Here is a 13,383-nt window from a genome sequence, read left to right on the forward strand (position 1 = left end):
TGCGGCGCCGGAGACCTCTCGTCTCGTGTGCGTAGAGCCGTAGACTAGGAATGAGTAGCGCAGGCAGAGGGATGGGGAGAATACAGGACGCGATGCGCTGGCTGGTGTTGGGACTGATTTGGGGTCTCCCGGGGACAGCAGAAGCCCAGGCTGAGTGTGAAGGTGAGGGCACGGCCTCTCCCTGCCGGCATGTACTGCTGTGTGCGTGCAGTGGTGGTGGCTGCAGCATGTGCATGGTGTGACACATCCATGTGACAACCCCCAGAGCCGGGCACAGTGCGCTTCCAAAAACTCGGTACACATATATATACCTGCAGCGGTGGTGGAGAGGGGTGTGCACACGGAGAACTTTTAACAGGAGATTTTGATAGATAGTCAAAATCTCCTAGAAGGTTACGAGGCTGAAGTTAGCTTCTTATTCGGCCAGCTTCTTATTCACTTCTTATTCAAGCTCCAGCTTCTTATTCACTTCTTATTCAAAGTCCAGCTTCTTATTCAGGAAAATCAGTCTTGCAAGGGTTAATGAGTATTGGGACACAAATTTGACACCTGATATCATCAGAGGGGTGTCACTTACATGTGACCTAAGTGTATTTTGCCTGGCACAACATTAATTTGGGCATGAAATATGCTGGCAAAATATGCACATGCACAATATTTAATTATTTGAATAAGTAGCTGTAGTTTTACAAGGGTTAACCAGTCTTGGGCCACAAATTTGACACCTGAAATCATCAGAGGGGTGTCATTTACATATGACCCAAGTGTATTTTGCCCGGCCCAACGCTGCTTTGGGCATGAAATACATGGGCAAAATGGGCAAATAGACATCATAATGTCTCATTTTGAATCAGTAGCTGTAGTTTTGAAAGGGTTAACGAGTCTTGGGCCACAAATTTGACACTTTAAATCAACATACGGGTGTCACTAGCATATGATCCAAGTGAATTTTGCCTGGCCCAACGCTGGTTTGGCCATCAAAAATGCGGGCAAAGTGGGCACATTCACCATTTTATCATGTATCATTTTGAATAAGTAGCTGTAGTTTTACAAGGGTTAACCAGTCTTGGGCCACAAATTTGACACCTGAAATCAACAGAGGGGTGTCATTTACATATGACCCAAGTGTATTTTTCCCGGCCCAACGCAGGTTTGGGCATGAAATACATGGGCAAAGTGGGCACATGGACCATTTTATCATATTGAAAAGGCTGCAGTTTTGCAATGGTTAAAAAGTCTTGGGCCACAAAATTTACACCGCAAATCAACAGAGGGGTGTCTCTTACAGATGACCCAAGTGTATTTGGCCTGGCCCAACGCTGATATGGGCATGAAATACACGGGCAAAATAGGCACATGGACATCATAATGTCTCATTTTGAATAAGTAGATGTCGTTTTGCAAGGGTTAACGAGTCTTGGGCCACAAATTTGACACCTGAAATCAAAAGACGGGTGTCACTAGCATATGATCCAAGTGAATTTTGCCTGGCCCAACGCTGGTTTGGCCATCAAAAATGCAGGCAAAGTGGGCACATTCACCATTTTATCATGTATCATTTTGAATAAGTAGCTGTAGTTTTACAAGGGTTAACCAGTCTTGGGCCACAAATTTGACACCTGAAATCAACAGAGGGGTGTCATTTACATATGACCCAAGTGTATTTTGCCCGGCCCAACGCAGGTTTGGGCATGAAATACATGGGCAAAGTGGGCACTTGGACCATTTTATCATATTGAAAAGGCTGCAGTTTTGCAATGGTTAAAAAGTCTTGGGCCACAAAATTTACACCGCAAATCAACAGAGGGGTGTCTCTTACAGATGACCCAAGTGTATTTGGCCTGGCCCAACGCTGATATGGGCATGAAATACACGGGCAAAATAGGCACATGGACATCATAATGTCTCATTTTGAATAAGTAGATGTCGTTTTGCAAGGGTTAACGAGTCTTGGGCCACAAATTTGACACCTGAAATCAACAGACGGGTTACACTAGCATATGATCCAAGTGAATTTTGCCTGGCCCAACGCTGGTTTGGCCATCAAAAATGCGGGCAAAGTGGGCACATTCACCATTTTATCATGTATCATTTTGAATAAGTAGCTGTAGTTTTACAAGGGTTAACCAGTCTTGGGCCACAAATTTGACACCTGAAATCAACAGAGGGGTGTCATTTACATATGACCCAAGTGTATTTGGCCCGGCCCAACGCAGGTTTGGGCATGAAATACATGGGCAAAGTGGGCACATGGACCATTTTATCATATTGAAAAGGCTGCAGTTTTGCAATGGTTAAAAAGTCTTGGGCCACAAAATTTACACCGCAAATCAACAGAGGGGTGTCTCTTACAGATGACCCAAGTGTATTTGGCCTGGCCCAACGCTGATATGGGCATGAAATACACGGGCAAAATAGGCACATGGACATCATAATGTCTCATTTTGAATAAGTACATGTCGTTTTGCAAGGGTTAACGAGTCTTGGGCCACAAATTTGACACCTGAAATCAACAGACGGGTTACACTAGCATATGATCCAAGTGAATTTTGCCTGGCCCAACGCTGGTTTGGCCATCAAAAATGCGGGCAAAGTGGGCACATTCACCATTTTATCATGTATCATTTTGAATAAGTAGCTGTAGTTTTACAAGGGTTAACCAGTCTTGGGCCACAAATTTGACACCTGAAATCAACAGAGGGGTGTCATTTACATATGACCCAAGTGTATTTGGCCCGGCCCAACGCAGGTTTGGGCATGAAATACATGGGCAAAGTGGGCACATGGACCATTTTATCATATTGAAAAGGCTGCAGTTTTGCAATGGTTAAAAAGTCTTGGGCCACAAAATTTACACCGCAAATCAACAGAGGGGTGTCTCTTACAGATGACCCAAGTGTATTTGGCCTGGCCCAACGCTGATATGGGCATGAAATACACGGGCAAAATAGGCACATGGACATCATAATGTCTCATTTTGAATAAGTACATGTCGTTTTGCAAGGGTTAACGAGTCTTGGGCCACAAATTTGACACCTGAAATCAACAGACGGGTTACACTAGCATATGATCCAAGTGAATTTTGCCTGGCCCAACGCTTGTTTGGCCATCACAAATGCGGGCAAAGTGGGCACATTCACCATTTTATCATGTATCATTTTGAATAAGTAGCTGTAGTTTTACAAGGGTTAACCAGTCTTGGGCCACAAATTTGACACCTGAAATCAACAGAGGGGTGTCATTTACATATGACCCAAGTGTATTTTGCCCGGCCCAACGCAGGTTTGGGCATGAAATACATGGGCAAAGTGGGCACATGGACCATTTTATCATATTGAAAAGGCTGCAGTTTTGCAATGGTTAAAAAGTCTTGGGCCACAAAATTTACACCGCAAATCAACAGAGGGGTGTCTCTTACAGATGACCCAAGTGTATTTGGCCTGGCCCAACGCTGATATGGGCATGATATACACGGGCAAAATGGGTACATAGACATGATAATGTCTCATTTTGAATAAGTAGCTGCAGTTTTGCAAGGGTTAACAAGTCTTGGGCCACAAATTTGACACCTGAAATCAACAAAGGGGTGTCTCTTACAGATGATCCAAGTGTATTTGGCCTGGCCCAATGCTGATTTGGGCATGAAATACACGGGCAAAATGGGCACATAGACATGATAATGTCTCATTTTGAATAAGTAGCTGTAGTTTTGCAAGGGTTAACAAGTCTTGGGCCACAAATTTGACACCTGAAGTCAACAGAAGGGTGTCACTAGCATATGGTCCAAGTATATTTTGCCTGGCCCAACGCTGGTTTGGCCATGAAAAATGTGGGCAAAGTGGGCACATTCACCATTTTATCATGTATCATTTTGAATAAGTAGCTGTAGTTTTACAAGGGTTAACCAGTCTTGGGCCACAAATTTGACACCTGAAATCAACAGAGGGGTGTCATTTACATATGACCCAAGTGTATTTTGCCCGGCCCAACGCAGGTTTGGGCATGAAATACATGGGCAAATTGGGCACATGGACCATTTTATCATATTGAAAAGGCTGCAGTTTTGCAATGGTTAAAAAGTCTTGGGCCACAAAATTTACACCGCAAATCAACAGAGGGGTGTCTCTTACAGATGACCCAAGTGTATTTGGCCTGGCCCAACGCTGATATGGGCATGATATACACGGGCAAAATGGGTACATAGACATGATAATGTCTCATTTTGAATAAGTAGCTGCAGTTTTGCAAGGGTTAACAAGTCTTGGGCCACAAATTTGACACCTGAAATCAACAGAGGGGTGTCTCTTACAGATGACCCAAGTGTATTTGGCCTGGCCCAACGCTGATATGGGCATGAAATACACGGGCAAAATAGGCACATGGACATCATAATGTCTCATTTTGAATAAGTACATGTCGTTTTGCAAGGGTTAACGAGTCTTGGGCCACAAATTTGACACCTGAAATCAAAAGACGGGTGTCACTAGCATATGATCCAAGTGAATTTTGCCTGGCCCAACGCTGGTTTGGCCATCAAAAATGCAGGCAAAGTGGGCACATTCACCATTTTATCATGTATCATTTTGAATAAGTAGCTGTAGTTTTACAAGGGTTAACCAGTCTTGGGCCACAAATTTGACACCTGAAATCAACGCCCAAATCAGCGTTGGACCAGGCCAAATACACTTGGGTCATCTGTAAGGGACACCCCTCTGTTGATTTGAGGTGTAAATTTTGTGGCCCAAGACTTTTTAACCATTGCAAAACTGCAGCCTTTTCGATATGATAAAATGGTCCATGTGCCCAATTTGCTCAGGTATTTCATGCCCAAACCAGCGTTGGGCCAGGCAAAATACACTTGGGTCACATGGAAATGACACCCCTCTGTTGATTCAAGGTGTCAAATTTGTGGCCCAAGACGAGTTAACCCTTGTAAAACTGCAGCTACTTATTTCAAAATGATACAGGATAAAATGGTGAATGTGCCAACTTTGCCCACATTTTTCATGGCCAAACCAGCGTTGGGCCAGGCAAAATACACTTGGACCATATGCTAGTGTCACCCTTCTGTCGACGTCAGGTGTCAAATTTGTGGCCCAAGACTTGTTAACCCTTGCAAAACTACAGCTACTTATTCAAAATGAGACATTATCATGTCTATGTGCCCATTTTGCCCGTGTATTTCATGCCCAAATCAGCATTGGGCCAGGCCAAATACACTTGGATCATCTGTAAGAGACACCCCTTTGTTGATTTCAGGTGTAAATTTTGTGGCCCAAGACTTGTTAACCCTTGCAACACCGTAGTTAATTCAAAATAATAAAATGGTCCATGTACCCACTTTGCCCATGTATTTCATGCCCAAACCAGCGTTGGGCCAGGCAAAATACACTTGAGTCACATGGAAATGACACCCCTCTGTTGATTCCAGGTGTCAAATTTGTGGCCCAAGACGAGTTAACCCTTGTAAAACTACAGCTACTTATTCAAAATGATACAGGATAAAATGGTGAATGTGCCAACTTTGCCCACATTTTTCATGGCCAAACCAGCGTTGGGCCAGGCAAAATACACTTGGACCATATGCTAGTGTCACCCTTCTGTTGACGTCAGGTGTCAAATTTGTGGCCCAAGACTTGTTAACCCTTGCAAAACTACAGCTACTTATTCAAAATGAGACATTATCATGTCTATGTGCCCATTTTGCCCGTGTATTTCATGCCCAAATCAGCATTGGGCCAGGCCAAATACACTTGGATCATCTGTAAGAGACACCCCTTTGTTGATTTCAGGTGTCAAATTTGTGGCCCAAGACTTGTTAACCCTTGCAAAACTGCAGCTACTTATTCAAAATGAGACATTATCATGTCTATGTACCCATTTTGCCCGTGTATATCATGCCCATATCAGCGTTGGGCCAGGCCAAATACACTTGGGTCATCTGTAAGAGACACCCCTCTGTTGATTTGCGGTGTAAATTTTGTGGCCCAAGACTTTTTAACCATTGCAAAACTGCAGCCTTTTCGATATGATAAAATGGTCCATGTGCCCACTTTGCCCATGTATTTCATGCCCAAACCAGCGTTGGGCCAGGCAAAATATACTTGGACCATATGCTAGTGACACCCGTCTTTTGATTTCAGGTGTCAAATTTGTGGCCCAAGACTCGTTAACCCTTGCAAAACGACATCTACTTATTCAAAATGAGACATTATGATGTCCATGTGCCTATTTTGCCCGTGTATTTCATGCCCATATCAGCGTTGGGCCAGGCCAAATACACTTGGGCCATATGTAAGCGACACCCCTCTGTTGATTTGCAGTGTAAATTTTGTGGCCCAAGACTTTTTAACCATTGCAAAACTGCAGCCTTTTCAATATGATAAAATGGTCCATGTGCCCACTTTGCCCATGTATTTCATGCCCAAACCTGCGTTGGGCCGGGCCAAATACACTTGGGTCATATGTAAATGACACCCCTCTGTTGATTTCAGGTGTCAAATTTGTGGCCCAAGACTGGTTAACCCTTGTAAAACTACAGCTACTTATTCAAAATGATACATGATAAAATGGTGAATGTGCCAACTTTGCCCGCATTTTTGATGGCCAAACCAGCGTTGGGCCAGGCAAAATACACTTGGACCATATGCTAGTGTCACCCTTCTGTCGACGTCAGGTGTCAAATTTGTGGCCCAAGACTTGTTAACCCTTGCAAAACTACAGCTACTTATTCAAAATGAGACATTATCATGTCTATGTGCCCATTTTGCCCGTGTATTTCATGCCCAAATCAGCATTGGGCCAGGCCAAATACACTTGGATCATCTGTAAGAGACACCCCTTTGTTGATTTCAGGTGTAAATTTTGTGGCCCAAGACTTGTTAACCCTTGCAACACCGTAGTTAATTCAAAATAATAAAATGGTCCATGTACCCACTTTGCCCATGTATTTCATGCCCAAACCAGCGTTGGGCCAGGCAAAATACACTTGAGTCACATGGAAATGACACCCCTCTGTTGATTCCAGGTGTCAAATTTGTGGCCCAAGACGAGTTAACCCTTGTAAAACTACAGCTACTTATTCAAAATGATACAGGATAAAATGGTGAATGTGCCAACTTTGCCCACATTTTTCATGGCCAAACCAGCGTTGGGCCAGGCAAAATACACTTGGACCATATGCTAGTGTCACCCTTCTGTTGACTTCAGGTGTCAAATTTGTGGCCCAAGACTTGTTAACCCTTGCAAAACTACAGCTACTTATTCAAAATGAGACATTATCATATATATGTGCCCATTTTGCCCGTGTATTTTATGCCCAAATCAGCGTTGGGCCAGGCCAAATACACTTGGGTCATCTGTAAGGGACACCCCTCTGTTGATTTGAGGTGTAAATTTTGTGGCCCAAGACTTTTTAACCATTGCAAAACTGCAGCCTTTTCGATATGATAAAATGGTCCATGTGCCCACTTTGCCCATGTATTTCATGCCCAAACCAGCGTTGGGCCAGGCAAAATATACTTGGACCATATGCTAGTGACACCCGTCTTTTGATTTCAGGTGTCAAATTTGTGGCCCAAGACTCGTTAACCCTTGCAAAACGACATCTACTTATTCAAAATGAGACATTATGATGTCCATGTGCCTATTTTGCCCGTGTATTTCATGCCCATATCAGCGTTGGGCCAGGCCAAATACACTTGGGCCATATGTAAGCGACACCCCTCTGTTGATTTGCAGTGTAAATTTTGTGGCCCAAGACTTTTTAACCATTGCAAAACTGCAGCCTTTTCAATATGATAAAATGGTCCATGTGCCCACTTTGCCCATGTATTTCATGCCCAAACCTGCGTTGGGCCGGGCCAAATACACTTGGGTCATATGTAAATGACACCCCTCTGTTGATTTCAGGTGTCAAATTTGTGGCCCAAGACTGGTTAACCCTTGTAAAACTACAGCTACTTATTCAAAATGATACATGATAAAATGGTGAATGTGCCAACTTTGCCCGCATTTTTGATGGCCAAACCAGCGTTGGGCCAGGCAAAATACACTTGGACCATATGCTAGTGTCACCCTTCTGTCGACGTCAGGTGTCAAATTTGTGGCCCAAGACTTGTTAACCCTTGCAAAACTACAGCTACTTATTCAAAATGAGACATTATCATGTCTATGTGCCCATTTTGCCCGTGTATTTCATGCCCAAATCAGCATTGGGCCAGGCCAAATACACTTGGATCATCTGTAAGAGACACCCCTTTGTTGATTTCAGGTGTAAATTTTTTGGCCCAAGACTTGTTAACCCTTGCAACACCGTAGTTAATTCAAAATGATAAAATGGTCCATGTACCCACTTTGCCCATGTATTTCATGCCCAAACCAGCGTTGGGCCAGGCAAAATACACTTGAGTCACATGGAAATGACACCCCTCTGTTGATTTCAGGTGTCAAATTTGTGGCCCAAGACTGGTTAACCCTTGTAAAACTACAGCTACTTATTCAAATCATTAAATATTGTGCATGTGCATATTTTGCCAGCATATTTCATGCCCAAATTAATGTTGTGCCAGGCAAAATACACTTAGGTCACATGTAAGTGACACCCCTCTGATGATATCAGGTGTCAAATTTGTGTCCCAATACTCATTAACCCTTGCAAGACTGATTTTCCTGAATAAGAAGCTGGACCTTGAATAAGAAGTGAATAAGAAGCTGGAGCTTGAATAAGAAGTGAATAAGAAGCTGGCCGAATAAGAAGCTAACTTCAGCCTCGTTAGAAGGTTAGCTAAAATATCCCTATTTTTCTCCTGTTTGCTTAGTCATTATTGTCTAGCAGAAATTGCTTAGCATAGATTGACTTTGCAGGCAAGGAAATTACCAGGGGTGGCCGGACTTTTGTAACCGGGATCTACTTTTTGTACATTTATTTGTTTATTTATTTATTAACAGTTTCTTACATAGTGCATAAATATTATGCAGCGCTTTACAGAGAATATTTGAACATTCACATCAGTCCCTGCCCCAGTGGAGCTTACAATCTATATTCCCTACCACATGTACACACATACAGACATTCTAGGGTTAATTTTGTTGGAAGCAAATTAACCTATCTGTATATGTTTGGATTGTGGGAGAAAACCGGAGTAAACCCACGCAAGCACGGGGAGAATATAGAAACTCCGCACAGTTAGAGCCATGGTGGGGATCGAACCCATGATCTCAGCAGTGTGAGGCAGTAATGCTAACCATTCCACCATTAACATACCAGTGATCTATCGGCGCTCCCCCTGTGCAAAATATTCCCCTTCCAGTGCAATTATTCCCCCCCCCCCTCCCCCATGCAATTCAACCATGTACAGAATACCCCCTTTTCAGAGCAAAACAGCCCCCAATGTGAATTACCCCCTTCTGTGCAAAATTCCTACTGCACAGACAAGCCCCCCCCCCCCCATCTCTAAACCCCTAATGCTGCTTTCAGACCGCATCTCTGGCTTTGACCCTGTATTTGGAAACGTTTCCAAAAACGGGTCTGCCAGATAAAACCCCTTTCACACCGCAGCACTTAAACGGTATATTACCGTTTAAGTGCCGATTTTTTGACACTGGCAGACCTGTTTTTGGAAACTTTCCAAATACAGGGTCAAAGCCAGTGCAGCCTTCAGCCCTCCCCTCCGTGCAGCTCCCCCCCCCCCCCCCTGCGTGTCAGCGCCCCCCCCCCCCCCCCCCCCCCGTGTCGACTTACCCCGTGCCGGTACCTCCGTTGTGGATCCCGGCACTGCAGCTCAGTATGCTCGGAAAGCACTTATGAAAAAAGTGTCTTCCAGAAAATGGCTGCCCCATAGGAAACCCTGTTTAAAAAACTGTCTTTCGTATGGGGGCAGCCATTTTCTGAAAGACACTTTTTTCATAAGTGCTTTCCGAGCATACTGAGCTGCAGTGCCGGGATCCACAACGGAGATACCGGCACGGGGTAAGTCGACACGGGGGGGCGTCGACACGCGTGCGGGGGGTGGCTCCAGTGCTGTGAATACTTAATGAGCGCTCATTAAGTATTCACTGTGCTGAATTTAGGACCCAGCTCATTGGCTGGGTCCTAAATACCGTTTCAGAACCGATTTTGAGCCTAAAATACCGGTTCTGAAACGGGTAGGACCCTGCATTTTAACCGGTTAGAAAAAACGTTTTTTTCTAACCGGTTAAGTGGTCCTGCACCTTTCAGACCGCACACATTACCGTTTTAAAACGGTAAAAAAACGGCAATATACCGTTTTTAAAGTGCGGTCTGAAAGGGGCATCAATGTCACCTCATCTCTAAACCCCTGAGGAAGTCCCAGCACATAAGAAAGGGACGAAACCGGTCGGGCTACATACCTCTCCGTTCCCGCTGACCTATATCAGATAAGCATGTTTTTTTAAGTGAAATGTACGGGTCCACTTTCACTGTTTTTATTTTTATATGCGTATTTGTTATAAATAAATGTATTTTATGAAACAATATTACGCTATCAGCCTTTCCCTTGGTGGAAGTTTTTTCTAGTTTTAAGGGCTCCTGTACTACTCCTGATGGGAAATACATCTGGACAAAGTTGTTTTTAGTGTGAGTTCATGACCTGTTTTTATAAAGCTTTTTATCACAGGGTGATTACACAAGTGTAATTAATAAGAATAGCCACAAGGTGGCGGTTTTTCACCCTTAATATTTTCTTTCACAAGCACTTTTTTGTAAGAAACCACTTTTGCACATACAAAAAATCTTTTTTTGTAAAGGCCCCCATACACTATGCGATTTTCGGCCGATTTCACCCGATATCGTCACTTTGGGCCGATAAATCGGGTGAAATCGGCCCAAAATCGCATGTGTTTGACATCTGATCTGATCTGATGCGCGGTCCCGTGCGCATCGGATCAGATCAGGTGGTCGGACCAGCTGAACATAAGATATATCGGAATCTGACCCATCATGGGTGCTTTATAGCACCCACGATGTTTCAGATCCGATATATCTGGGTACCTCCTTCTGGCGCTGTGGACCTCCTCCAACCCCCAGTAGCAGCAGCCGGAACTTATGTCGTCACAGGAAGGGGCAGGTGTAACGGCCGGGAGAGAAGAAGAGGGCAGAGGGCGGCAGCAGGGAGACTCTTCCCTGCAGTGCTGCTAGATTTCATAACGCGCAGCAGAGCCCCCGGACCCCCCCCCCCCCCCTCTCCTCTCCTCTGGTGCTATACGACAGCACGGGCAGCAGAGCCCGGACCCTTGATCTCCTCTGCTGCTGATTGTCAGCTCGGTCAGCAGAGCACGGACTCCCCCGCTCCCCTGCTTCTGGATGACAGGACGGGCAGCAGAGCCCGGACCCCCCTCTCCCCTGTGTATGCCTGACTAAATGACTATTGTTCTCTCTACTACTAGTGTAGCAAGCAGTGATTATGTACTGCTGGTGATAATGGGAAGTGTCCAAATACTTCTTTCCTGAAGATTATGGATACTGTTATTCAAACGGTCCCCGATGGAACTGTCTGGGCTGGTCCTATCTTCCTGACTCTCCCTCTTGGCCACTGGTTTATGTTCAGGATAATTGGATACTAGTGACAAACTTCTATTCCTGCTTGTTACTTTCCTAAGACTTTACTGATATTGCATCTCTTTGGATGCAATATCCCAGGTCGTCAGCTCCCCGCCCTGGTCGTCAGCTCCCCGCTGCATGTCCGATACCGCAATGTGCCCAGGCCGTCAGCTCCCCGCTGCGTGTCCGATACCCTAGTGTCACTCCTGACAAGTGCCCAATTGATGTCACTCCTGACATTGATTTATACGTCACACACTGCACTAATTAACATCTCTGTCACAGTTTGCAGTAGGAGTTAAGCAGCCCATACACGGTCCGTTTAACGGATCCGTTTGGGACTTAAATAGTACACATCGGATCGGATCGCATCCCTAGTGCATGCAGTGTGCATGCACTGCGATCCGATCCGATGTGTACCTAGTACAAAAAGTATGTGCAGCACATACTTTTTGTACCGTACTATGTGATGCGCGGGAGGCTTGCTTAAGGCAACTGGTAGGGGCCTTTCCAGGTGTTCAGGGGGAAGAATGTCCCATCTGTGGTGCATGCCATCTCTGACCACATAAAACTATGATTTATATTTTCTGGGTGGCATAACCCCTCCCCATGATTTGGGCCATAGTTTCCCTCATCAGCTGGGACCATCATTGCTTTCTATGGCCATGGAGATAGGGTCTGTGGCTGGCTAAGGGTCTGCCACATTTGAAAATAAGATTTCTCCAAAGTATGCCCTATTTCCACATTCTCACACTCTACCAAACGGTGGAGGCACTCCTAGGTCTTCATCACACAAACGACACAGACACAGGGGTCTGAAAGCGACGTTTCGGTCTATTTCGGTCTCAGAACAGTAATATCTGCAAGGTATAGCACTGTTCAGGCCACTCCCTAGAGCCATCCCATCAGATAAATCTCATGGCACATCCAATTTGCGTCAGATGAATCACGTGATAAATCACATGTGATAAATCACGTGATTTATCTGACGCAAATTGGATGTAAAAAAATGGCACATCAAGAGTCAAATTGTATGTAGGCCTCCTGGGAAGCTGCTGGGGAAGTTCAGGGGAAATAAGATGCAATTTACAGGTCAGATAAATCTTACTAGTGTATGGGGGCCTTAACTCCAATCTCCTTCTGGAAATTTCATATACGATCGAATGCCCTTACGCAATCGGCGGAGTCTGAAAGCAAAGGGAAGAAGGAATTTTTTGGAGTGAAAGACACTACTATGTGTGAGATTGCTTCATACCTTTGGTACGCACATAGAAAGCACTTTAAGGATTGTCACAAACCGTTATAATTGTTTTTGCCAACACAGAAGGCGCAGAAGTTTTACCACAAAATAGACATTTCCATGGTCCTACGGAAATTAGGCCAATCAGAAAACTTTTGTCGACACAGCATATAATCTGGAGTGTTGTTTTTATATCACTTGTGTATATATAATTTTATTATATAAAATTCCTTCATAGATGGACAAAACCATGTGCACTGCAGGTGGGGCAGATGTTACTTGTGCAGAGAGAATTAGATTTGGGTGGGGTTTTACTTCAAAGTGAGATCTATATTGCAGTGTAAAAATAAAGCAGTCAGTATTTATCCTGCACAGAAACAAAATAACTCACCCAAATCTAATTCTCTCTGCACATTTAACATCTGCCCCCCTGCAGTGCACATGGTTTTGTTCATCTAAGAAGGATTTTGTCAGAAAGAGTGAACTAGAATAAGGCCCAGAGAGAGGGTGCAAATGCACTATGCGATCATTACATTACAATATAAGGTACTTGTTTCCTAGCACGGCGCCCGTCGGGGTTGAT

The 13,383-nt window shown here is 44.4% G+C and overlaps 1 protein-coding gene across 1 annotated transcript in view; it reads left to right on the forward strand.

The window, feature by feature from the left end:
- The first annotated feature begins 3 nt into the window (after window positions 1–3).
- The window catches only part of CDNF (cerebral dopamine neurotrophic factor), a 51,876-nt gene continuing 38,496 nt past the window's right edge, over window positions 4–13,383 (forward strand). Inside the window, exon 1 of the mRNA XM_083183105.1 lies at window positions 4–162. Within this exon, the coding sequence (XP_083039231.1) occupies window positions 51–162 (112 nt within the window). The 5' untranslated portion in view covers window positions 4–50. The remainder of the gene's footprint in view (window positions 163–13,383) is intronic.

This window comes from Crinia signifera, chromosome 4 (genome assembly GCF_055691185.1).
Source record: "Crinia signifera chromosome 4, ASM5569118v1, whole genome shotgun sequence".
NCBI classification, from domain to species: Eukaryota; Metazoa; Chordata; class Amphibia; order Anura; family Myobatrachidae; genus Crinia; species Crinia signifera.